At 41.4% G+C, this 27,686-nt stretch overlaps 1 protein-coding gene and 1 pseudogene across 2 annotated transcripts in view; both read left to right on the forward strand.

Moving 5' to 3' along the window:
- Nucleotides 1–24,900, forward strand: part of LOC144511838 (ras association domain-containing protein 5-like) — a 130,413-nt gene extending 105,513 nt beyond the window's left edge. For both annotated transcript variants that reach the window (XM_078242205.1, XM_078242206.1), the window contains 4 exons: nt 3,075–3,182; nt 5,846–6,143; nt 14,087–14,202; nt 18,624–24,900. In XM_078242205.1, coding sequence (XP_078098331.1) covers nt 3,075–3,182; nt 5,846–6,143; nt 14,087–14,202; nt 18,624–18,773 — 672 coding nt within the window. In that variant the 3' untranslated portion in view covers nt 18,774–24,900. The remainder of the gene's footprint in view (nt 1–3,074; nt 3,183–5,845; nt 6,144–14,086; nt 14,203–18,623) is intronic.
- LOC144479326 (U2 spliceosomal RNA) lies at nt 22,859–23,066 on the forward strand (annotated as a pseudogene).
- Nucleotides 24,901–27,686: the final 2,786 nt, after the last annotated feature.

The following is a 27,686-nucleotide window of genomic DNA, read 5'->3' on the forward strand; positions in this document are numbered from 1 at the left end:
GTTCCCTGGAGCATAAGCGTATCCCCTTTCAAGATGACCGTTTTCATTCTCCCAGCAGTGTGAGATACCCTTGTTGTTGCCTGCGAGGCAGCCGGTCAGGCTGCTTCCATCCATGCCAAACTGGTCTGAAGGTAGGCCTTCTAGAGCCAGAGCCTTTTCAAGATTATCCTTCCACAGCTATCTGCATTATTCTACTACCTTGGCAACCTTCCACCAGCCACACTGAAGCCACTGAGGACAGGAGTACTAGGACAGTCAAAGGCACATGGAAAACGGCCACTAAAGGAATTTGAAGTGTAATGTGTTGACTTTTTTTGGAATGTTGGATTATTTAAATGATAAAGTGGATTTGGAACTTTGTTTTGTGGTGGCTTTTTTCCCCAGCATTTTGCTGAAAAGAATGCTGCAACAGGGGAAAGGTAAAGTGTGGGACTGTTAATTATTGGGAAATTGGATTGTGTTCACAAGTCCCACAATCAAGTGGATCACTGACAGCATGGCCAGAAAATGATCTGTTGTTTGCCTCTCTTGTTCTTGCTGTTCCTCCTCAACTGTTCACTGTATATCTAGCGCCCTCCTGATGGTGAGGTAGGGCATTGTGTGCATGAATTGTGGCACTCATTCTGACAAATAATGAAAGGCTCCTCCAGGACAGTGTAGGCAGCTGAATCATAGCTTAAGCACCCCAATGCTCTTACATTTTGTGTAGCAGCATAGCTTTCAATTGCCCATTTGTGGTGGGTTGTGGATCAAGAGTCATGATCCAGATGGTCAGTGCATAGCTCTTGACACCCTGTAGCCAACTTCTGGTTTGTCATGATGGTTCAAATGTGGATGGTTCAGTGGACTGCTGCAGAATGAAGACCAGGGCCGAAATTCTCCGGTCTCGCACTCCCCACTACAGCTGCTAGCGTGAATGGAGAATTTGGCATGTCAGTGCTCAGCCAAATCTCCATTCACTGGAGTGGGACCAGAGAATCCCAGCCACAGGCGAGGCCGAAGAATTTTGGCTCACATCACTGCTGTTGGGAAACATGGTATTGATTTGCAGTAACACTGCAATGAAGGTACAGTGAAAATCCCCTAGTCGCCACACTCCGGCACCTGTTCGGATATGCTGAGGGAGAATTTAGCATGGCCAATGCACCAAACCAGCATGTCTTTTGGACTGTGGGAGGAAACCGGAGCATCCTGAGGAAACCCATGCAAACGCAGGGAGAACGTGCAGACTCTGCACATACAGTGACCCAAGCCAAGAATCGAACCCGGGTTCCTGCCGCTGTGAGGCAGCAGTGCTAACCATGTGCCACCATGCAACCCTTCACAAACCCAGGCAATACTGTCCTCCCTCTGCCCTGTTTCATTTGGACTGCTACAGATGGCAGATTTCAGTGAGCATCCCCTTGTTGAAGCAGAAGTGTCTAATGTACTGTCCCCCTCAATGAAATAGAGGCAGGTGAATTGCTCCCCAGTAACCCTGAGCAGACATGGATCCTGCTTGCAGCCATCTCTTCAACCATGCAAAGTTTCACCCCTGTTTCCTTCTGAGTAGCTTGTCCTCCTCACTGAGCAGAACCTTGAAAACATAGGAAGTAGGAACAAGAGCAGGTCTTTCAGACCCTCGAGCCTGCTCCGTCATTTAATACGATCATGGCTGATCCTTAAACGCCATAATCCTGTTCTCTTTCCATACCCCTTGATCTCTTTAGTGTCTAGAAATCTATTTCCTCCTTGAATATATTCAGTGACTTATTACAGCCTTCTATGATAGAGAATTCCACAAGTTTACTACCGAGTGAAGAAATTTCTCCTTTTCTCATTTCTAAATGGCCTACCCCATTCTTATGAAGCCAGAGCCAAGGTCTTTGCTACATGCCACACCATGGCCAGTAGACTTCAAAGGGAATTTTCCTGTCCCGCCTGCTACGTGAATCGAAGAGGGCGGGGGAGGCAGGGGGCAGGCCATGCAAAGGGGTCTTTCCAGTTTTGGGGCAAGCGCGGCTGGAAAATCCCACCTTTCGACTTCAAGTAGTGCTACTAACCACTTTAATATTTTTATCTCTGCAGCAGCCAGTAAAAATCAATTGGCTACTGACCTAATGTACTAACCTTAAGTATGGGAAGCCATATGTGGTGAAATCCATGCCACAGTCCGGTACAAACATTGCCTTAGGACAACTGTGGGGTTTTTTGCTTTAATTACACCTTGAATTCATTTAACAATGGGCGGGATTTTCTGGCCGCGCTCGCCCCAAGGCTGGAAATTTCCACCCAAGGTCAACAGACCTTTTGCATGGTCCGCCCCCACCTGCTATGATTCCCATGGCGGGTAGGAAAATTCTATTTTATCCATGGGATGGCCTGTACCCAATTTGAAAGTATTGGTCCCACTGCCTAGTTTACCAGGTCCAATTTTTAAATGTTTCAAATGGATGCACAAAGTATCCATTTGGCCCTAGCATATGTTAGGAAGGGGTCAAACACCTATCTTCAAATCTTGCCCAGAACACAGCACATGTCAGCCTGGCTGCATTCAACCTAACCAGGTCCACATGCAGCCTAATTTGAAGTCCTTGAAGGAACTACTGGAGGCTGCAACCAAAAGATGTAACTTGGTTTTTAAAAAAAACCTTATTTGAGGATGAACAGAACAACCAACATATGCCGTTTTACTTTTTGTACACATGCACAACATTACTGATGTTGTACCGATGTTCTACTCCTTGTATAAGTTATGTTGTTGCTAAATTGTGAGTAATGCAAAGTTGGTTAAATTTTAGAATGGTCAGCATGCTGGCCACAATACATCTTGTGGTTCTACTTTACACATTGATATAACAGGCCTTAATATTGTTGTGGCATTGGATGTGGAAGAAATTGTAACTTCACTTATATTTGGCTCTAGTAAGTATAAACGTTACACTAATGTTGGTATAATCATGGATCTTAAATGTGTTCTTTAAGCCTTTTTACATTTTCTGCAGTTTTCTTTAGGAATTAAGTGGGTATAATACATCTTGATAATTTAGGAAATAGAAGGTCCTTTATAATTAAAGCTTTCTTTTATGTTTTAGAATGTGGCAACAAAAGAAGAAAAACCCAAGGTTCTCACAGAAAAAGAAATTAAACAAAAAATTGAAGAATACAATGAAAAGGCTAAAAACTGCTTGGGAATGCGTTTGGTAAGGATTCAATTTGAGCGAAATATTATAGAAATTACAAATAATCCTTTTATACAATGTTTCTCAAACCGCACTGTTTTTCAATTTTCCATGAAAATTCTGATATGAAGCAAAATTGTAATCCTAATTCAACAACTGTTTTACCCTCAGTGATGCTCACTTAAGATGATTCAACACAGAAGTAATGTAGCACTGGTAACCAGGGCAAATACATACTAGAGTATCACATACTTTGATGTCAAATGAACACTATCCTTTCTATTTAACACCAGACTTTGAGCTGCCGTTCAAGCTGGTAAATCTGTATTATTGAGTAGATATAACTGTTTGCAACATGGCTAAATCATACATACCAACTGGATCCTTTTTTATTCTTCCTTGGGATGTGGGCATTGCTGGCAAGGTCAGCATTTCTTGCACATCCCTAATTGCTCTTGAGAAGGTGGTGATGAACCACCTTCTGGAACCTTTGATTCAACAACAGTCAACCACATTGTTGTGGGTCAGGAGTCACATATAGGCCAGATTAGGCAGATTTCCTTCCCAAAAGGACATTAGTGAACCAGACAGGTTTTTATAACAATCGGTGGTAAGTTTTGTGGCGTCATTACTGCGACTACCTTTCAATTCTAGATTTTTTAAAATAAATTAATTTAAATTCCACCAGCTTCTGTGGTGAGATTTGAACCCATGGGACATCTGAATTAGATGTCCAGTGACATCACTACTATTCCACCATCTCTCCCAATTTTATTCAAAGCTTATAAGTATCTGTAGGCATACACTCGCATTCATGACATACAAATGTGCGCCTGTGCAGTAGCATTTTACTGCGAACTACAGTCCTACCATCTGTGGAAAGTTTAGCCACGCAGGTGTATTTCAGTTTTATTTTGCGTTTTATATAACAATGAATTGCATCTCACCACTATGGTGCAATATGTTAGACCTCCAACATACCACATTGTTTCACATTTCTACTTCTATTATGTGTCCATATAACATAAGTATGCTGCTATTATACAAAAAAAGAGCAGCATACATTGTGTAATGCTGTTCCATTGAGATAGCCACACCAGTAAAAAATGCAAAGAGTAGTAACTTGCAGCACAATTTATATAGTTCACTTCAAAGGGCACTTTCACCTTAGTAATTTTTCGAAGCCGCCATCATTTTTTTATTTTTTTCTTGAGTTTGCAATTTAGAGAATTCTCCAGTTAGTGCTGCACTATACAAAACTGCATTATAAATTAAACTCCCTTCACAATTGAGACAGAGCTGAAGACATCTAACCTCAGAAGAATCCCAGAATTACATTACTGCTTTCAGCACTTGATTTTTAAAAATGTAACATTTTATAGTTAACATTTGCATGAATTTTGAATACTCAGATATCTTTGATCACAAGCCTCAATTCTTTAAACGTTGCTGAAGGAGATGTCCGTCATGCTAATGCTGAAAAATAGATTTTAAAGTCTATCATTCCAGCTCCCATTGCTGCCTGAATGAAGTTGGGGACACATGCATTTTTAGGATCCTGTGGAAGCTGGAGCAATATATGTTCATCTTAAAGCATAAATTTAGAGTCATAGAGATTTACAACATGGAAACACATCCTTCGGCCCAACTTGTCCATGCTGTCCAGTTTTTACCATTAAGCTAGTTCCAATTGCCTGTGTTTGGCCCATATCCTCTATACCCATGTGATTGTCTAAATGCTTTTTAAAAGGCAAAATTGTACCCGCCTCTACTACAACCTCTGACAGCTCGTTCCAGACACTCACCACTCTGCATGAAAAAACTGCCTCACTGGACCCTTTTGTATCTCTCCCCTCTCACCTTAAACCTATGCCCTCTAGTTTTAGGCTCCCCTACCTTTGGGAAAAGATGTTGACTATCTATCTTATCTATGCCCTTTGTTTTATAAATTTATTCCTGTTGAATACACTTTTTTTATCTTTCATAAACATCTGTGACTGGTTTAACGAATGAGAATAATTCACCATTATAGCCATTGACATGCTTGCACAACTTTGTTATTGCCATATTTGTTAGTTGCTACAGTAACCCTTTTATAATACTTTATTGAACAAAACAAGTTGTAAAGTTGCCAATTCATTTAATCTTCAATTAGAAACCCCAAATGCATGCAGAAAATATATCAATCCAATTGTAAACATGACCATGTAGGTTAATATTAGATACATGATTAGCATTAACTACAAAATCTAAAATCTGCTTTTACCTATGATGTTAAATGCCGGTATTATTAGTAGTAGATACACTTTTATTGCTCGTGAACCTTGGAGCTAGTTGTAACAATGGTGCCTGCAGGAACATGGTTATTTATTGTAATGTTGTGGGTGCATCTTTGTCTCTTTCCTTCTAACTTTTTAAAACTTTCCTCGGAGGGGATAACATTTTCTGTTTCTCCACATAGTGTTCTAGGGAAATCTTTCTCCGGGTGTCACAAAAGATTAGACATTTCAATTTTGTCTTAATCAACTGCAAACAAAGGTTGTGTTGGCTTATAACACATCATAGGAACTAAGAGTTTGTGGAGATCATGAAAAATTTATTTCACACTCTGAGAGCACATATAATTTAGCAGCTTATGAAACTGCATTTTCTTTTAAATTCTCAATGTTAATGCTATTTTTCAGAATCAGGATGGCACGTACACTGGGTTCATCAAAGTTCATCTCAAACTACGCCGCCCTGTCACTGTCCCAGCAGGCATCCGGCCACAGTCAATCTATGATGTGTTGAAGGAAGTGAATCCAGCAGAAATCACCAACAAACGTACATCATTTTACCTGCCACTGGATGCAATTAAACAGCTTCACATCAGTAGTGTAACCACTGTTAATGAAGTGATCACAGGCCTGTTAAAAAAGTTCATGGTGATCGATAATCCTCAAAAATTTGCTCTCTTCTACCAGACAAACAAAGGCAATAATGGTAATTTAACAATTTGTGTTTTATTCCAAAACATGTAAAATAAATTATGCACTGTTGGGGGTAGGTGGATAAGGGGAAGGAAGAATGTGGTCGAAAAGTTTCTCACCAATATCAAAATGTGGCAGTTGCTTAATACTAAAGAAAGAAACTGCTTTTAAAAAATCTTCATATGGACAGAATCTTCTGGTTCTGCGTGAAGTCAAAAATCAGAATGAACTTTTGAAATTATGTTCTGGATTTTGAAGCAAAACTGTCATGGGCATGTTAGAGGGGTAGGCATGTCACCCATGTGTCAGTCTATTGGAAGGCCTCTCTGGGCAGTGAGCATCGCAGAGAGGTGTGTCTAAAGGGTATGTTCTGAGAGTTTTAAATTTGGTCCCAGGGTTTTTACTGGGACTCAGTGAACTGTCACAGTCAGAGGAGGGAGTTGGATCAGGTAGGGTGTATTATGTATGATATGGCAGGTAGTAATTGCCAGGCTGCTCAGTTCCAGAGAGAAACTTGGGACAAGCTGTCACAACGATTTGCAATTTGCTTTTTATAATGAGACGGTATCTATACTGAAGTCAAAAGCACAAATTTCAAACCACTCTTGGAGATGGTAAATACAGTCACGAGGTTTACAGTATGGAAACAGGCCCTTCGGCCCAACTTGTCCATGCCGCACTTTCTTTTTTAAAACCCCTAAGCTAATCCCAATTGCCCATATCCCTCTATACCCATCGTACCCATGTAACTGTCTAAATGCTTTTTAAAAGACAAAATTGTACCTGCCTCTACTACAACCTCTGGCAGCTTGTTCCAGACACTCGCCACCCTCTGTGTGAAATAATTGCACCTCTGGACACTTTTGTATCTCTCCCCTCTCATCTTGAACCTATGCCCTCTAGTTTTAGACTCCCCTATCTTTGGGAAAAGATATTGACTATCTAGCTGATCTGTGCCCCTCATTATTTTATAGACCTCTGTACGATCACCCCGCAGCCTCCTACGCTCCAGAGAAAAAAGTTCCAGTCTATCCAGCCTCTTCTTATAATTCAATTCATCAAGTCCCGGTAGCATCCTAGTAAATCTTTTCTGCACTCTTTCTAGTTAAATAACATCCTTTCTATTGTAGGGTGACCAGAATTGCACACACTATTCCAAGTGTGGCCTTACCAATGTCTTGTGCAATTTCAACAAGACATTCCAACTCCTGTATTCAATGTTCTGACCGATGAAACCAAGCATGCCGAATGCCTTCTTCCCCACTCTGTCCACCTGTGACTCCACTTTCAAGGAGCTATGAACATGTACCCCCAGATCTCTTTGTTCTGTAACTCTCCCCAACGCCCTACTATTAACGGAGTAAATCCTGCCCTGGTTCAATCCACCAAAATGCATCACCTCACAATTGTCTAAATTAAACTCCATCTGACATTCGTCAGCCACTGGCCCAATTGATCAAGATCCCACTGCAATTGGAGATCACTTTCTTCACTGTCCACTATGCCACCAATCTTAGTGTCATCTGCAAACTTACTAACCATTCCTTCTATATTCTCATCCAAATCATTAATATAAATGACAAATAACAGTGGACCCAGCACTGATCCCTGAGGCACACCACTGGTCACATGCCTCCAGTTTGAAAAACAACTCTCTACAACCACCCTCTGGCTTCTGTCAAGAAGCCAATTTTGTATCCATTTAGATACCTCACCTTGGACCCCGTGAGATTTAACCTTATGCAACAACCTACCATGTGGTACCTTGTCAAAGGCCTTGCCTAAATGTTACATTTAAACATTTATTTAAAAAGAAATTTTAAACACACAACATGACGTTTATGCAATTATTTTACACATTTTCCAAAAGATTACTGCTTAATTTAACTCCGGAGCTAAACCCCCCTTTTAGGCAACAATCTCATATTTTCTCTCTAAAAATTACCACAAACATCGACTGTTAACTACAGGGCCTCTGAGGGTGGTTGCAGACTGCTTCTTCACAGGTCTGTTTCAGCACACATGCTCTTTAGGATCTCATGACGTCTACACAGCGTTCTACAGCCTTCAATCTCCTTTTTGTATGTTTATACGTTTTCCCTTTTCATCTTTAAATCTATTGTGTTTACATCCTTTTGGAAGTTCCCTTTCCCAGAACTTGCAGATCATTCATACTTTTTATGGCTCCTACTTTTGGGTAAAAATAAACTTAATACTTTGCTTTATGATCTTTACCAGTTATACATTTTCCTTTTGAAATACAATAGTTAAACTTTAAGTCACTGGCCTTGTCTTCCTTATGCAAATTTCTATTCATACTGCTCACTGTTACTATAACCATAAGATGTAGAAGCAGAATTAGGCTATTTGGCCCATCAAGTCCACCATTCAATGAGATCATGACTGATCTGATATGACAATCCTCAACTCCACTTTCCTGCCTTAACCCCATAACCCTTGATGCCTTAACCCCATAACGCTTGCTTATCTTACTGATTAAACATCTATCTATCTCAGCCTTGAATACACTTAATGACCCACCATCTACAGACCTCTTTTTGATAAAGAATTCCACAGATTCACTATCCTCTGATAGAAAAAATCTCTCTTCATCTCTGTCTTAAATTAGTCTACTCTGGTCCTAGACTCTTCCACAAGGGTAAACAACCTCTTTACCCTGTCAAGCCCCGAGAGAATCATACATGTCTCAATATGGTCACCTGTCATTCTTCTAAACTCCAGTGAGTACAGGCCCAACCTACTCAACCTCTTCTCATAAGAAAATCCTTCCATGCCCAGGATCAACCTAGTGAACCTTCTCTGCTTGACAATAATATGTATTTCTAAATGTTCTGCTATTGCATCCTTTATAATGAATTCCAATATCATAGCCCTGCTTATCTCCAATTCAGAATACTTGCTTTCACACCTTATCCCTTTTGATGTTTTTAACTGTCTCCAGTCTAATTAAATTAGTCACACCCCTACACATGCACACAACACAAGCCTATTTCACAGTGCATTATTGAAAAATATATTTTCATCACGGGTGGAAGTGCCAGACTTATGATGGGGTAGTGGATGATCTCATGGGGTGGAGTAGGGACGGGTTGAGGGAGGTCAGATTCAGGAGGGTCATGTGCACATGAACAGTGGGGAGAACAGGAATGGCAAAATAAATAGTAATTGGGTCTTAGATAATGAGGGAAGTTTGGTTATAGGAAGGAGAGGAATGACAAGGCAGTGCTTGTGGAGGGAGAGGGAGGAAGTTTGGTGGGTAACCAGAGGAGCGTAGAAAGTGCTTGACATGCCAGAAAATCTCTCTCTCAGTGCTGAAGGTTATTGTGCAGTTTGTAAAAACTCTCATGTTTTCTTTGGGAGCGGTCTCTGGGTAGGAGGAGTTAATGCTTAGTGTTGTTTTTAGCCTAGTGCAAGGGCACCCCATTAATCATTAGTCCACTCCAAGAGAAACCAAGCTCCGCTGAATTCTGGACTTGAGGTTTCAATGCCCAATAAACCAGTATTGCTCCATGACAAATGGGTTGTATTCCAGCAGGAACCCATCAAGGTCTGGAGCTGTTATTCATTCTGTGATTTGGAAGGTGATGCTGTCAGAAGCAGGGAGGGAGGTGGATCCCTCCCTCCAAGGGGCACAGATGGTGGACATCTTCAAACTTTCATCCTACCTGCTAAATGGTCTGACAACGGCTTCTGTGGATCTTCCAATGATGCCAAAACAGTGTCCAGGATTCTCTCAAAAAATTTGAAGTCCCCAATTCGTATGAAAGCAGGAGTAACTCCCGCTGGGTTTTTTTGCGTGATTTTCAGATTGAATCTCCGACACTCTGAGCACCGCAGAGTGCCCGAGCAGGATTCCCTCTGAAAATCAGGGGGCGGAGCCTATTCCCACTGAAGAGGTCAGCAGCATAGAGCTCAATCGCTGGGCATCCCCACGACATCCCATTGCTCTGTGTTGTTTTCTGGCGCGGAGCTGATTACTCTTTAAAAAAAACTTGGAGCTGGAGACATGCGGTGCCCAGAGGGAAGCTCGTGAAACGGCCTCTGCTAGAGCAGCGCAGTAGGTGGGAGAATCGCCCCCAGTGTCTTTATGAACTCTTGAAGGTAATGGAGGGAAGCAGTCACTGCTTCCGCCAGTTGTGGCCCTGTGTTTGTCTGCATTAGTGGGCGTGCAGATGAATTCCGTGACGGTGCATCTTCCTCTGGTGGGATTAGGGCTGGATCTGTGGCCAGTCTCCTTTGTGGGCTCCCCCTTTTTCTCGCTGATACCTGGAATGGAGGAAACGATTTTGTGGGCAGCCTCCCTTATTAAAGCCATATGTTACTTAGTCAGTGCATGTAGAATCATAGAATCTCTACAGTGCAGAAGGAGGTCATTTAGCCCATTGGGTCTGCACTGACCACAATCCCACCCGGCTCTATCCCCGTAACCCCACGTATTTACCCTAGCTAGTTCCCCTGACACTAAGGGGCAGTTTAGCACTGTCAATCCATCTAACCTGCACATCTTTGGACTGTGGGAGGAAACCGGAGCACCCGGAGGAAACCCATGCAGATTCTGCACAGACAGTGACCCAAGCCGGGAAGCGAACCCAGGTCCCTGGTGCTGTGAGGCAGCAGTGCTTACCACTGTGCCACCACCGTGTGGTGGGTTGTGGATCAAGAGTCATGGGTCAGATGGTCAGTGCATAGCTAACCACTGTGGCACTGTGCCACCCCACACTTCCTACCCCTTTTCCCACCATGAGAACCAGAGAGCTCCTTGCTGATGCATATGTAATGAGCTGAACACTGCAAGATTGTGCGTGATCAGATCAGCTGTCCTGGTGTCTCCTACTCTGCTCTTCCTAACAGCACCCCCACCCCCCCCTCAAACCCTAACCAATGGACATCACTGTCACTCCCATGCCCAGCCTATAACTTGCCTTTATAATCCATTTTCATATTTATTGCTTCCGGTACAAACCAGTTTTTAATTGAAGATTTTAACATATCCAGTAGATGCTTTTCACAAAATAAAATGTTTCTGACTTGTTAATAGGAACAAAAAAAAAGTAGAATTCTGGTCAACTTTCACTTTTAGAATATTAATGGCTCTCGGAGTTTCAGGGCCAATATGAGACTCTCCAGCATAAAAAGCGCTATAGCATTCTATTACAGGTGAGGGAGAAAGGGGCCCAACATCTTGAGGCACTCTCTAAGCACTTGTCAACTTTTTTGAGCAGCAAGATTGGGAAACCACTCCACAGGACAACCTGTGGCTGCAGCTATGGTCAGGTAAGAAGTGGGGATGGCCCTCAAAGTCAGCCTGGACTTCTGCCCTCCACCCCAATCTGCCATCTGGTTGCTACCTCCAGTCAGCTACCATGCTCCTGAAGCAACAGGGGGTCTGGAGGTAAACTAAAAAAAAATCCAGTTCACTGCTGATCATTTGCCTTAATTGCCCTTTAAATTATCTTAAGCTACCCACACTGCTCCATTCCTGTCCCCCCATATTGGGGCAAAAACCCTGATGTCTGAAAAAACTTGAAGTGAGCTTCCATGCCAGGAACCACCTCCGTGGTGTCCGTGGGCATCACTGGCTAGGCCAGCATTTATTGTCCATCCCCAGCCCCATTGTTGTGGATTTGGAGTCACATGGCCTAGTGGTATTACCACTCGACTATTAATCCAGAAACTCAGCTAATGTTCTGGGACCCGACTTCAAATCCTGCCACAGCAAATGGTGGGATTTGAATTTGATTTTTGAAAAGAAATCTGGAATTATGAATCTACTGATGACCATGAAACCATTGTTGATTTTTGGAAAAAACCATCTGGTTCACCAATGTCCTTTAGGGAAGGAAATCTGCTGTCCTTACCTGGTTTGGCCTATGTGACTCCAGAGCCACAGCAATGTGGTTGACTCTCAACTCCTCCAAGGGCAACTAGGGATGGGCAAAAAATGCTGGCCAGCCAGCGGCACCGATGTTCCATGAATCAATAAAAATAAATCATATAGCCAGACCAAGTATATGCCCTAAAGGGTGGATGGGCTTTAACTTCAATTGACAATGGTTTCATGGTCATCCTTAAACGTTTAATTCCAGATTATTTTTATTGAATTCAAATTTTACATCGGTCATGGTGGGATTCGAATCCGGGTCCCCAGAACATTACCCTGGGGCTCTGGATTACTCGTCCAGCTACACCACTGCCTCTCCTGAATGGAATACAGTGTACAAATTAGCTACGAGGCTAAAACACTAGTTTTCAATTTTTTTGTTATAAAAGAAATGAAAAATATTTACTAAAACTACTTCTAACTCAGCCAATTGAAATCAAACAATTAAATGGTCCAGTTTACAAATGATATTTAAAATCGGGTTTATATCACAAAAGGTTAGCATGCAGGTGCAGCAAGTAATTGGGAAAGCAAATGGAATGTTAGCCTTTTATTGCAAGGTGGATGGAGTTAAAAATGGAAGTCTTGCTACAGCTGTCCAGGCATGAGATGCCACCGGGAGTACTGTGTACAGCTTTAGTGTCCTTTCTTGAGGGATATGCTTGCGTTGGAAGCAGTTCAGTGAAGATTCATTCGGTTGATTCCCAGGATGAAGGAAAGATTGAGCCTGATGGGCCTATACTCATTGATGTTTAGGAAAACAGCAGGGATCTTATTGAAGCATGTCAGATTCTGAGAAGTCTTGACATGGTAGAAGCTGAGAGGATGTTGCCCCTTATTGGGGAATCTAGAACTAGGGAGCACAGTTTCAAAATAATCAGTCTCTCATTTAAGACTGAAATTCAGAGAATGTTCTGCTCTCAGGGTCGTTAGTCTTCGAAATTCTCTTCCCCAAAGAGCAGTCATTGGCTGGGTCATTGAATATATTTAAAATAAGAGTTAGACTAATTTTTGATCATCAGGGGAGTTGAAGGTTATGGGGGACAGGCAGGAAACAAAAGCCACAATCAGATCAGCCATGAAATTAGCGAATGATGGAGAATACTCAGTGGGCTGAATGATTTACTCCTATTTCTTAATGAAATTGTGATCTTCTAGTTCTCATGGATGGAGGCCCCTTCACCATCATCAAAGATGCTTATTTTTGCTGGTAAACCCAATTTCAGTTGTATTAATAAAACTGCATCTGGTTATTACTCTTAAATACTTGATGAATTATATTTTTATGGGGAAAAAGAAACTATTACTCTGCTTGATTGCAGTAGTAATGAAGTAGTAATCACTCCCTTATGAAGGAACAGTGCTCCGAAAGCTCATAGAATAGAATCATACAATCCTACAGTGCAGAAGGAAGCCATTCGGCCCATCGAATCTGCACTGACCACAATCCCACTCAGGCCCTATCCCCATGCATTTACCCTAGTTAGTCCTCCTGACACTAAGGGGCAATTTAGCATGGGCAACCCGCACATCTTTGGACTGTGGGAGGAAACCCACGCAGACAAAGGAAGAATGTGCAAACCACTCAGACCCAAACGGGGAATCAAACCCGGGCCCTTGTCAGGCAGCAGTGCTAACCACTGTGCCACCATGCCACTCCAAATAAACCTGTTGGAGTTTAACCTGATGTTGTGAGATGTCTTACTGTGCAGTAGTTTATTGGAAGATTTTGCATTTGCAATTATGCAAATTATTTTAGCAGAAATATGAACCCCGGTGTAGCCTAGCCTAAGCAACAATTTGGGTGTGGTTTCCACATTGCACTCAAAATAGAAACTCTACACTCTGATGTTTAGACATTCAAATTAGGAGTAGGCTATTCTGCCCCCTCCCCTCACCCCAGTCTTTTACATCTAATCTTTGAATTGCTATATAGGCAGGCAGCAAGTGCTTTGAGGGTTAGTAATTATGTTGATATCTGTGAATGAAATGGTGTAACAGAAAGGACTTGATAATTATAATCAGTACACCCACTTTTTTATTTCCTTTGTTAGTGCACCTGCAGAAACTTAAAGAAAATGAGCATCCTCTTTTAATCCGTCTTTTGGCTGGCCCAGACACAAACGTCTCAAATTTTGCATTGAAGGAGAATGAGACTGGGGAAGTTGAGGTATATATTTTTTTGAATTGATATGTTTGCAGAAATAAATAAAAGCACTAGTTATGTTGTATAGTTTTTCTTAAGCATCACAGAAGCTATTCATTATTTCATATTATCATAAATGGTTGAACTGCAAAGTAATTTATTGGATTGTCTTTCTAGCATTACATGCTTACAATGCTCCTATGCATTCAGAACAAACCTGAATCTCTCTTGCAACTCTGCGTTTCCCCCGCTTCCCCTTCCTCCCAGAACCAGCATAGGGTCCCTCCAGTCCTCACCACCTCATCGGCCACCGCATTCAAAGGATCCTCTGCCATTTCTGGCAACCCCAACATGATGCCACCACTAAATACATCTTCCCCTCACTACTCCTGTCAGCATTCCACAGGGACCACTCTGTTTCTGACATCTAGGTCCACTCCTCCATTGTTCAGAACCCTTCCTATGCCACCTTGCCATACAATTGAAGAAGGTGCAGTACCTGTCCCTTAACTGTCCAAGGACCCAAATAGCCCTTTCAGGTGATACAGCATTTCACTTGCACTTCCTTCAATCTGGTCTACTGCATTCACAGCTCCCAATTATACTGAGGAGACAAAACAAAGGCTGGGTGACTGCTTTGCGGAACACCTTCACTCAGTCTGCAAGCATGCCCCAACCTTCTCATTGCTTTCCATTTCAACTCAGCATTTTGCTTTCATGCCCACATGTCCTTCCTTGGCTTGCTGCAATGCTCCAACGATGCCCAATGCAAACTGGAAGACAATACCTCATCTTCTGATTAGGAGTGGTGGGGTATGCCAGGGAGCTTAAAAAAAGACTAACGAACTATAAAATAAAGGTGTGTGCATGGGGGAATAGGGTGGGGGGAGTGGTTTAGAATGAAGGAGGCACGTTACAACCTTCTGGATTCAACAACTTTACCACCTCACCCCTCCCCAATATGGCCACATGTCACAGGCTGTTCAGTTGCTCCCATCAACACATTCTCTCACCCTTTGCCACTATTAGCATTCCTCAGCCCTTTAATGGCATCATTAATATTTCCCTTTTTCTTATGTCCAGGACAAATCCTGATCTCCTATTATATCAAGCTCCTCCACCCCCTTTCCAACTGTATAATTCTTCTGATCTGTAGAAGGGTCAAAACGTTAACCCTGTTTCTCTCCACAGATGCTGCCAAACCTGCTGAGTTTATTCAGCATTTTCATCTGCAGTATTTTGCTTTTATTTAGAGAACAATGTGTTACGTTCCACATAAACAAATAACTTTATACAGTGGTGAATTTTCCAGTGGCATATGAAGAGGATCAAATAACAAGACTTTTCCTGTAACACTAAAATCAATAGACTAAAAATTACACTAAATTATAGAAGAGGTATTCCCCAGTAACTACTTAACATAATCAAAAACCCCAAACTACATTTACAGCGCATTCTCAACCGATAGGTAGCCTTGTATTTCAAGTGCCAAATGTCTCCTGGTGACTCAAAAGGTTCTCTTCTCCCTGCCCTGCCAGGATGAATCTTCTGGGTCTTTTTTTTAAACAAAGGGCCCGATTTTACCATTTTGATTCTAAGTGCTGAATCTGGGCACAATTCGGATCCAATTTGGAAAACTGTTCTCAGGCACCCCCATACACACTTAGCCTGAAAAAGAAATCGTGAGTCTGAATCGTGCTGTGGGCGGGGCTTATCGCGCCTGAAACTCTGCAGCTCCGATTGGAGCTTTGAACTGCGCATGTGCGGTGAAAAAAAAATTGAAAAACACGCCACTGTCACATGCTCCCAGGCCGCAAAAAAGCGATGGCCCTCACAGACATTGCCCCACCCCCACAACATAACTGTCTCCCTTATCCACCCACACCCCCTACCTAGATCGATTGTGATCCTCTGTCCTGTTCCCCCCACCGATCCCCCGCATAATGGCAGCGGACCCCCCCTTGACTCCCCCCCCCCCCCCCCCCCCCCCCCACCCCCCAGCAGAGAATGATCGGGCCGCCCTCCTCCTCCCCCACCCTTCCAGAGATACATCTGACCCGCCTACTTTATTCTCCACCCCTCCCCTCCCCCTCCCCACCAGATAACGATCGGGCTTCCCTCCTCCTCCCTTCCCCCACCACTCACCAGAGAATGATCTGGCCCTCCTCCCCCGCCCCCCACCAATCTGAGTCAGAGAGCCATTGGAAGCTCTGAACTTACCTCTTTAGAAGCTGGAGCGCCCGAAACAGACCTTTGCCGAGCATGTCTGTTTTGCGCCGAATCTGGATGCGCGAATGTGATGGTAAAGGGGGAAATACCAGTAAAGTTGGGCGGGCAGCCAATTAATTCAATTTAAATGCATGCAAATACATTTAAATCACTGTTGCACCCATTTAGGGCGTGGTTCGGATCACAGCCATTAGTGGGCCTTGGTGATGTGGGCATCTGTGCCAATCGCCTCACGCCCGACTTTACCAAGTTTTCGCGCCTGTTTTTGGGTGCAACGCAATGGTAAAATCGGGCCCAAAGTGCCCTTCATTCAATTATCCCAGCATACTTGAATGGACTTCCAGCAGCAAGACACCCACTTCCCACTGGTGACCCCTTGGTCTTCAACTTTCTATAACAAGCTTTGTCCATTCAAACAGCGGTTCTGTCCTCACCAGCATTCAGTGGTGAGGACAGAACCCCAGAAATCCAAAGGCAGTCTTTTTTTTCTCCAAGGCAGATCTACACCTGTTATGGGTTGTCTTTTTAGAATCTTGGCCTGACTGCCTCTGTGACTCTGTCGCCATGTAGCAAGGTCAGTTGTTTCTCCCTTTGTGTCCAGGTGTTAAAGCTCACACCTGGCTTTCACTATGGCTTGACCTGGTCCCAGCTTCAACAACTCTGAAGAAGTTTGACACCATCCAGGACCAAGCAGCTTGCTTGATTGGCACCCCAGCCACAAACATTTACTCCCTCCACAATCAGTGCACAATAGCAGCAGTGTGTATCATCTACAGGATGCACTGCACAAACTCACCTAAGCCTCTTAAACAGCACTTCCAAACCCATGAATGCTACCGTTTAGAAGGGCAAGGGCTGCAAACACATGGGAGTTCCCCTTTGAGCCACTCTCCATCCTGAATTGGAAATATATTGCTGTTTCTTCACTGTCGTTGGGTCAAAATCCTGGAACTTCCTCCCTAACATCACTGGGTTGTATCTACACAGTAAGAAGTTTAACAACACCAGGTTAAAGTCCAACAGGTTTATTTGGTAGCAAAAGCCACCAAATAAACCTGTTGGACTTTAACCTGGTGTTGTTAAACTTCTTACTGTGTTTACCCCAGTCCAACGCCGGCATCTCCACATCATTGTATCTACACCACATGGAGTGCGTGGTTCAAGAAGGCAGCTCACCACCACCACCTTGAATTAGAGATAGACAATAAATGTTGGCTTAGCCAGCAACATCCACATCCCATGAATTAATGTAAAGAAAAATTGGGGTAGCAAAAAAATGTTATTTGTAGAGTACAAGATTTTTAACATCCAGTCTAAATTTAATTAATAAAAAGAGGGCATGTAGAAATTTGACATAGTTTTAGCATACTGGTTACTGCATTTAACGTAGAATAGGAATCTGAACTCCCTCGTGAAATCAGGAGTGAGCACAGTTGTGGTTGACACTCACAATCGAGGCAATAAAGAAATTGGGTGGAATACCAGAAGGACAGCTGTGCCTTGGCAACAATACCCCATGAAAAGCTCCTTCAGCAGTAAAAAGAAGAAACATAGAAAAAAAATTCTTTTTTTAGAAGTAATTCTTTATTATCAGCTGTTTAAATTGCTAACATTTCTGCACCTCCAATATTTGCATGATAATGGATCCCTGTATGTTAATTACAATAAGGAGTCTAACAACACCAGGTTAATGTTCAACAAGTTTATTTGAATAAAGTTGTTGGACTTTAACCTGGTGTTGTTAGACTCCTTACTGTGTTTACCCCAGTCCAACGCCAGCATCTCCACATGTTAATTACAATATCAGACCATTTTAACTTTGACAGTGGCGTAAAATAGACAATATCAGATTAGCCAACCATTAAACACCGTGCCCAATTTTCCTTTCCATTGGTAGACTCACCTGATGAAGGAGTGGCGCTCCGAAAACTTGTGATTCCAAATAAAACTGTTGGACTTTAACCTGGTGTTGTGAGACTTCTTACTGGGCCCACCCCAGTCCAATGCCGGCATCTCCGCCTCATGGCCTTTTCATTGGTATTAATGGAAAGAAATTTGGTGGAACGTTAAGTGGCAAATTCAATACCGCCCCTTTTACATTGCTGCCCAAGTTTAAATCATCACCAATGGTTGTAAATGTTCAGATTGCATTTTATATACAAATTAATATTTTAGAACAAAATACTAAATTTCTAGGACTTTTTTCATTCCTATAGTGGGATGCATTTAGCGTGCCGGAATTGCAAAATTTCCTCATTATATTGGAGAAAGAGGAAAAGGAACGGATCCAACAAGTGCAGCAGAAATACGTCACTTTTCGTCAAAAGCTGGAGCAGACCTTGAAGGCCGTTGGGAAACCTGGATAACTGGAATGCAGACACACCAAAAAATAAGCATAAGACTATCTTTAAATGTTGCTCAGGATATGTGGGCAGGATTATCTCAAGGGACAAGTGCAACAACGAGGCAACAACAAATGTTGCTTTTAAAACTGTAAAAGTGCAGAGCTGGTGCCAGGATTTAGAAATATTACTGCCTCTATGGAGCTACCACTCTGGTTTGACCAAAAACAGCTGCTTTTCGTAATGTTTTAAATTAGCCCTTTGAGTACTGAAGACAAAATCATAATTACAACATATTTCTAGATCATTTTTTAAAGAATACTGTGAATTAAAAACCTCTTCAGGTTCTGTATGTTTCTTTGCTTCTTCATACTCAGCATAGCAAATTTACAGAAAATGCAGGCATTAGAGAAATCGACATGCAGTTCAGACGCTGCGGAGAGCATTCAGTGCTCAAAGGGTTATGCTGGTTAATCTGCAATGCACCAAATCACAATTTGGGGCTTGAGGAGAAGTGTCTATTTAAAGCAGGTGGATGCTTTGTGCATGTAAGACAAAAAAATCTTTAATTCTTATCCTTTTTTTCAAAAATTCTCCAACTGTTGCATGTCTGGGTGCTGAATGTAATTGCATAGAATGCCATCATGTTATTATTAGTCTAAGAACATATGCAGCTTTCCTAATTGGGTAGTTTTAAAGAGAGCTATATCAAACAATAATCTGAAATGATGAACTATATTAATGAAGCACCTATGTGATATCTCTAAAAAGAACATTGGAAGAATATTTACATTATTTGGCATTTATAATGTAATGAAATCCTACACACACAAACACACGGTTCAAAATTAACAGAATAGAAACCCTACAGCACAGAAAGAGGCCATTCGGCCCATCGGGTCTGCACCGCCCACAATCCCACCCAGGCCCTACCCCCATATCCATCTACTAATCCCTTTAACCTACGCATCTCAGGACACTAAGGGGCAATTTTAGCATGGCCAATCAACCTAACCCGCACATCTTTGGATTCTATTGTAAATGGTAGAAAATGTCCTTTTGAGGAAGTTCAATCATTTATCCTGTTACTGTTGCTGTTTCAAACTGTCTGGAAATGGCTTTGCATATTTTATTCTTGTGGCCTGATTATATCTTTCATGGGGCAGTGTGCCTTTCTGTTTCCTTTACCATTATTTCTGTACTATCTCCTTTTCCATTGCAGTTCATTTTAACTTAGCCATTACTTAGATTCTGGATGATGCAGTGAGTTAGTACATCAATTGGAATCTCGTGCCCTCTCCCCATCACATGTTGGGGGTCAGGAGGGAGGGGGAGGAACCCCATATCTACCCTAAGTCCATAGTGGGATGGCTGCCCCCCTCACTATCAGTCACCTCTGGCCTAGGATCCAATGATGATCTGAGACCTTCAAAGGGTGTCATACTGGCAGGAGCCACCACCGCCCTAATGGAACTGCTATTCATTTGAGTTTCTGGTCTCTGATTGAACAACACCTCTGAGGGCCAGTGTCCCCAGTGTCCTTGCTGATCCCAGAGGAAGGTTCGCATCTGGCCTGTCAAGTACCCGAGTGGAGTGCCTCCACAAAATTCCACCCGTCATCTTGTATCAGTTTTAGAATCTGGATTTGAAGTCAGCCCAGACTCTTGAGCTAGCCTCCTCCTGTCTTGACAGATTTTGTGTGAAGTAATTCAGACATTTGCTACTGATGAGGTACTAACTCTGCAATCTGTCTCAAAAGCCAAAAGGATAACTGGTATAGAAAATGCAATTCTCACTTAAAAGAAGTAAGTGAAGTAGACTAAAGTATTTTGTGGGGCAGAGTGAAGGTATATCTTTCAAATCTGAGGATTTAGCTGCTCAACAACAACAAATTGCATTTATTTGTATCTTTAACATAGCAAACCCTCCCAAGGCACTTAACAGAAGCATAACGCAAAATAAATTCTGAGCCAAAAAGGGAAAGATTGGGAGGGGCGATCTACAGCTAGGTTTTAAGAAGGAGAGACACACGGGTTTAGGGAAAGAATTTCCAGTGCAAGTGGCCTCTAATAGACAACAACCCCAATGGTGAGGAGATGCGTGAGAGCAGGAAATTTGAGTGTCTTAATGACAAGATTTATTTGAAGGATAGAATAAGATAAATCCATGCAATTTAAACACCAGGATAAGCATATATTTGAAAATTTTCAGTGAGTACAAATGTCCCCTTATATTCATTCATGGGATAATTAGGAATTGCCCTTGAACTGAATGGCTTGTTAGGCATTTCAGAGGACATTTTAAAACCACATTGATGTGGGTATGGAGTCACACATAGGCCAGACTGGGTAAGGACGGCATATTTCCTTCCCTAAATGACATTAGTGAACCAGATGGGCTTTTACAACAATTGACAAAGTTTTCAAGATCATCGTTAAACTTTTAATTCCAGATTTCCAAATTTAAATTTCAACATCTGCTGTGGTAGGGTTACAAACCAGGTCTTCAGAGCATTGCTCTGGTCTCTGGATTATTAGTTCAATGACAATACCACTGTGCCACTGCTCCTGTGCTACAATTGGATAACTTGATTCAGAATGCATTGATGAGGTTAGACGATAATCATGACATTTAGTTCCTCACATCTGTTCCATGCATGTATTTGGCTGCGCAATAAAAAAATTAAACTTAGTGCCGGAATTTTACTGCGGCTCGCAGAACGGAATTCTCTGTTGGCCTCGGGTGGGATTTTATGAGCCTCGCCCGAGCAAGGTCGTAAAATACTGGCCAATATCTTTGGAGATATTTGCCTAGGTGCTTCTTACTAAATTTCTTCACTCCCAAGTGACTTAATATTTTCTTTTGCATATGGCTTGGTATAGTGTGATATGAAAATTTGCTAAAAATATTCATAAAATTGAGTTATTTCAGTGTTATGCATTATGACACTTCATTTGTAGTTATGCTTTCAATGATTAAATTCACCTTGGGCAGCAGCACAAAACAGGTGACAATAGCACATTTTGTAAGCCATCCAATTTTTTTTTGGAGTGAACAGAAAATTGGGTGGAATGTAAAATGAGCTGCCAATATGCTATCACCCATCTTTCAATCCTACCCAAGAATTTCATGCCCCATATAAACATTTAGCAGAATAGAAAATAGTTCTGTTTACCTTAGTCAAGTTACTTTGACACAGTGAAAGATCAAGGACAGATATAGTGCCATGAATAGCAGACTGCTGACTTCAAATCATTGCATTGAAGCACATCCTAAAGCCAAACCGAATTACGCAATCAGTTTGTTGAGCCAATTTAGCAAAAACCTCTTGCATCACTTTGTTTGCTTTAAGTTCTCCCCATTGTTTCACCTTTTGAAGGCGAGAGAGGAAATCTAACAGTTTAGAGTGAAACATTTAGGCAGTATTGTTCCTAAAACTGAGAGTCATTTCTATTCCATTTGAAAGTGTGTAAGCTTGCGCTGAATTTTGAATGAGTTTGCAATTTTAAGGAAGTTCCACATCTATTTTTAGTTTAGAAAAAAGATTCTTATCCTGGTGGTAATAAAGTTTTCTTCCCAGCTTTTTTGTAAAACAATCCCAAAGCATTCTGAGAAAGGCAAACACAGAAGAGTCTGCTTTAATCTGGTGCCATTGAATAGTAGTTTATTACACAGGCCACCAAAATGGGATACTATCTCATTCAAGATTTTGCACTAAGTTTGTGCTTTCTGAAACCACCCAAAAATCTTTTTAGCAGGCTCACGTTGCAAATGGGAGTTTCTGAAAACTTCTGTTTCACCTCTTCCTGTACCGTTTCTCCAATTCATTTTGCAATTTAAATACCTAATTTATTTCCTCTTTGTAAAATCTCTGTTTTAATAGATTTGCTGGACTCAACATTTTGACAAAATTTAGCTGAGCCTTTTACATATTCAGTTTCAGCCAGAATGTTCAAACCTTTAAGTGACCTCTTTAATAACATTCATACAGGTTAGACTTGAAAGGCTATCAAAGGATACCACAAGCTAAAGATGCATTTCTTTTGTATAAAATGAGTAAGAAGATCCAGTCCTGTAGGCCAGTAGTTGGAAAAAAAATGACCTAACATTCAGCTTCTCAGCCTTTTGGCTAAGATCAAGTGTTCGATCAAGCCCAAGATGGGTGCAATGCCTTACCTTGTCAGCTTGTCTCCCTGTGGGGACCATGAACTGGATTCCATTTGAATTTGTTTTTTGGAGCAAGCAAGGAGTTGGATTTGCGTTTGCCCAGTCCACTCTGAGCATTGGCTTTATAACTTTAAGAATAGAGTAAACATTTTTAAAAACTGGTAATCTGTTGCTTACAAAAATCCCAGGGCACTATTTGAAGATAAGCAGGGAGTTCTCCCACTATCCTGGCCAATGTTTGTCTCCCAGCCGACAAACTACAAAAAATAGATTAACTGGTTATGCTTCTTACTGCTCTCAGCTTCAGGATCTTGCTGTGCACTAATTAGCTATCGCAAATGCTTACAAAATAGTAGTCACCATACTTCAAAAATAATTCATTAGACATAAAGCGCTTTGTGATATCTTGGGGATGTAAAATGTGCACATGAATTCAAGTTCTTTCTTTTTGAATCAGTGTTCAAGGAATAGTTAGATAGTGTAGAGAGGTTATTAATGGACTACTGGTTATGGATGCTGATAGTTTGCCTGCATACTGAAGACAAATGGTAGTAATTATGACATTGGAATACTTCTGCAGTAGAGCCTCAAGAAGAAGGGTATTGATGTTCAGTATTTTAGTGAAATATCCTATCTAACTGCAGGCAGTGTCTGCTTTATTTGACAGTTTCACGTTAGTGCAATTACTGCAATTAAAAATGACAGGAATGAACCATTAGCCTTGAGTGTCAGAGGAAATACAGATGTGTATATTGTGCTTTTTAATTTATTTTATTTTATAAACTTGCCTTCCAAAAACAGAACAAATCTGTTGTATAATCCTGCAGAATATTGCATCTATCCCATATGAATTATTAATGATGACATAGCTGGTTTATCAATGAACAGAAGTGTTTGAAATTCTATTTTAAGATCCATTACTGAAATGATTTCTTATAACCCCAAAATTTCTTTCGCAAATCTTTAACTACAGAGAAAAATTGACATCCTTTTTTTAAAATTTCAGGGTGTATCACTGGAGTCTTGATCATATATCGTAGGATTGATGAGACCCATCCAAAAGAGTTTTGCAACAAATATTATAACCCTTGTGATGAAAGTGTTCAATTTAAATAAAGAACATTTTCTTTATTCTAATTGTTGCATAATTTGGTTATCTAACCCAAAACACAGGATGGTATTAGTTAATTAAATTTTAAATTGGCACGAAACCTGTCCATTGAATTTCTATAATCTGATTAAATCAAATGGGGATTTGATTTACCTGATGGCATTGGATAGGATTTGTTTTGAAATATTTTTATACGTGAGGAGGTAAACCAAAACAGTGTTATTTCAAAAAAAATTGGCCCTGATTCTATATTCGCACTTGACAAGTAAACACTCTGTGAATGAATCTTGTCTCCATTGCTAAAGATTTGCACTTGAACAAGTATGATGTGTTGCACTCATAAATTTGATGTCCGTGGGCACCATTTGTGCCGCATTGCTTTTTGTTGTTGTTAATATGTATATTATGCAGACTTGCTTCCATGAGCTGTCACCTAAACCAGCAAGATCCTTTTCAACATTAAACAAAATCTCCAGACAAAAGGACATGACCGCGATAGCACAATTGCCCAGGAATGCAATATTTTATTTCTATCCTAATCATTTGATTTATACAAGAGAGGTGAATGGCACAGGATTTCCTTTCATATTCTTTCCTGGAGCACAGCATTGAGAACACCGCTGGCAATAAAGTATATAGGAAGGAATGGAAATTGCAAATATAAATATTGAAATAGCAATGATTAATAAAGTGTTACATTGAATTCTGTTCACATGCAGACATTGCGATTAGCAAAACGCAAATAGTTGAATGTGGAATCAGGCCCACTTTTTCATTACAAAATATATTGTAAAGAAGAATTGTAAAGAATGGAAGGTTTTACAAGTATTGTGTTTTATGATTTTTTTTCTTTCAATAAATCTGAAAAAAACATCGACCAATATATCCATGAAGTGTTTTTATTTTAGCAGTCAGCCTAGTGTTTTTCTATGACAAAGAGGCCAGCTTGTTGGTTTAAGGATTTCCACTGCAGAATTATATTAAGATACCTGATCTGTGGAGAGAAAGATGATCTCAGCCAATGCAAAAATACTACATTTGATCCCAGCAGCCTTGAACTAAAAGAGGGCAAGAAAATCCAATTTCCTTGTCCTTGATTGCACATAATTCTGGTGGAAAGTGAAAATTGTAGATTTTGAGTGATGGGATTGGGTCCAGCTGCAATGCCATCCATAACCAACTAGTCTGCATTCATTTATTTTCTAGTTCACTCATTAAGAATGGTCAGTTCAGCATGAGGGCTGCTCGTATATGTAAAACCACCAGAAAGCAATGTACAGAGAAAATTGGGAAAGATCCCAAATTGTGTGAAAATGTAAAAGTTTCCTTTAAAAATAGATGATAAGGAAGGTGCCAATGGAAGGCAAATTGCTTTTCTCATGGAAATAGAGGAAATATCAGGCACCAAGTTGCCTGGCAAAGTGGCACAGTGGTTAGCAGTGCTGCCTCACAGTGTCAGGGACCTGGTTTGATTCCCAGCTTGGGTCATTGTGTGGAGTTTGGACATTTTCCCCGTGTCTGCGTGGGGTTTTCTCTGGGTGCACCGGTTTCCTCCCACACTCCGAAGATGTGTGGGTTTGGTGGCTTGGCCATGCTGAATTGCTCCTTCCTGTCAGGGTAAATGCATAGGGATATGGGGATAGGGGCTGGGTGGGATTTTGGTCAGTGCAGACTCAATGGGCCAAGTGGCCTTCTGCACTGTAGGGATTCTATGATTCTATTTGTAGCAGCTGAGTGTTATCATCTCAAATCTGAGAAATTACCTCCTGTCATCTCTGTACTGAAGGAACAATGCAAAGTTTATGTTTTGGGAAAAACCTGGATTTTTATAAAATAAAGATAAATGAGGATCAAATATTATCACAAGTGAAATACGGTGAATGCTGGAAATGTGAAGTAAAATTGGAAATGCTGAGCAGGTCTGGCTGCATTCGACGAGAGAAGAGCAGCAATAATGACTGGAATTTTACCAGCCATGCCGTAGGTCGAACTGCCAGGGCCAAATGTGGGTGCCTAGTCCACACAGTCCAACAGTGGGACCACAAAGAGGATTTTACCAGCATTGGCCTTTTAATATCTGCCGTTGGAACTGCCGTCCAATCAAGGACTGTGGCCTGCATCTCTTGAGTTGCTGGCCCAAACAGAGCCAGCAACTCTGCAACCTTGACAGTGCCACCAAAAGATGTGGCCACTGCTGAAGGTGCATGGTGAAGGAGAGGGCACTTAGCCTGGTTAATGAGCTCCCCACCTCCAGTCATCAGGCAGTTGAGCCTTTGGAGATATCCTGTCATGGCAAGAAGATGTTGGGCTTCCCACCCAATGCCATCCATTGCTATTTTACCACACCTCTCACCCCAACCCATCTCCAATGGACTGGTAAAACCCAAGCCCTAATCCCTGTTTCTGTCTCCACAGGTACTGCCACCACAGGTACTGCTCAGCATTTCCAGCACTTTGTTACTTATTTAAAATAGTTTTCTACTTTTGTTATTATGCAGTGTTTGTTCTCTAAATCTTCCCTTTATATTTTGACTATAACCACAAAACAAATATAATAGGCCCAGAAATTACTGCCATGATGAAACTTGTGGTGAATGTTCATAGAATCTATACAGAGCAGAAGGTGGCCATTTGGCCCATCAAGTCTGCACTGACCACAATCCCACCCAGACCCTATCCCCAGAACTCCATATATTTACCCTGCTAACCCCCTTGATACTAAGGGGCAATTTAGCATAGCCAATCAACCTAACCCGCACATCTTTGGAGTTAATTGGACTTTAACACCGTTCACATTGCACTATATTTGTACTTTAAAGTGTTGGAATATTTATGTGAATCATTGATGCCACTCTTGTAAATCTCTTCTGCATCCTCTTCAAGGCCTTGGCATCCTCCCTAAAATATGATACCCAGGACTAAGTACAATGCTCCAATTGAGGCCTAACCAGTATCTTATATAGGTTTAGCATAACGTCCTTGCTTTTGCACACTATTCCTCTACTAATAAAGATAATATGCTTTTGATATTTCTCAATTTATCCTGCTATCTTCAAGGATTTGTGTACATCCCCCCCCCCCCCCCCCCCGCCCCATTCTTACTTTATGCACCCACTTTAAACAATTTAGTTCATATGGTATATGGTCCTTTCATCACACTAAAATTCTTCCCAACAAAATGTATCACTTCATACTTCTCAGTTTTAAATTTCATCTGTCATGTGTTGCCCACTTAACCAGTTTAACTTTGTCACCCTGAAGTCTATTACTCTCCTTTTTCGCTACATTGCCAAGTTTCATGTCATCTGCAAACATTGAAATTGTGTCCTGTGTACCAAAGTGGAAGTAATGAATATATATGAAAAAGAACAGCGGTCCTGATGCTGACCCCTGGGAAAAAGATACAAAAGTCTGAGATCACGTACCAACCGGCCTCAAGAACAGCTTCTTCCCTGCTGCTGTCAGACTTTTGAATGGACCTACCTTGCATTAAGTTGATCTTTCTCTACACCCTAGCTATGACTGTAACACTACATTCTGCACTCTCTCATTTCCTTCTTTATGAACAGTATGCTTTGTCTGTATAGCGCACAAGAAACAATACTTTTCACTATGTCAATACATGTGACAATAATAAATCAAATCAAATCAAAATAACC

The sequence above is a fragment of the Mustelus asterias genome, chromosome 25, assembly GCF_964213995.1.
Source record: "Mustelus asterias chromosome 25, sMusAst1.hap1.1, whole genome shotgun sequence".
Classification (NCBI taxonomy): Eukaryota; Metazoa; Chordata; class Chondrichthyes; order Carcharhiniformes; family Triakidae; genus Mustelus; species Mustelus asterias.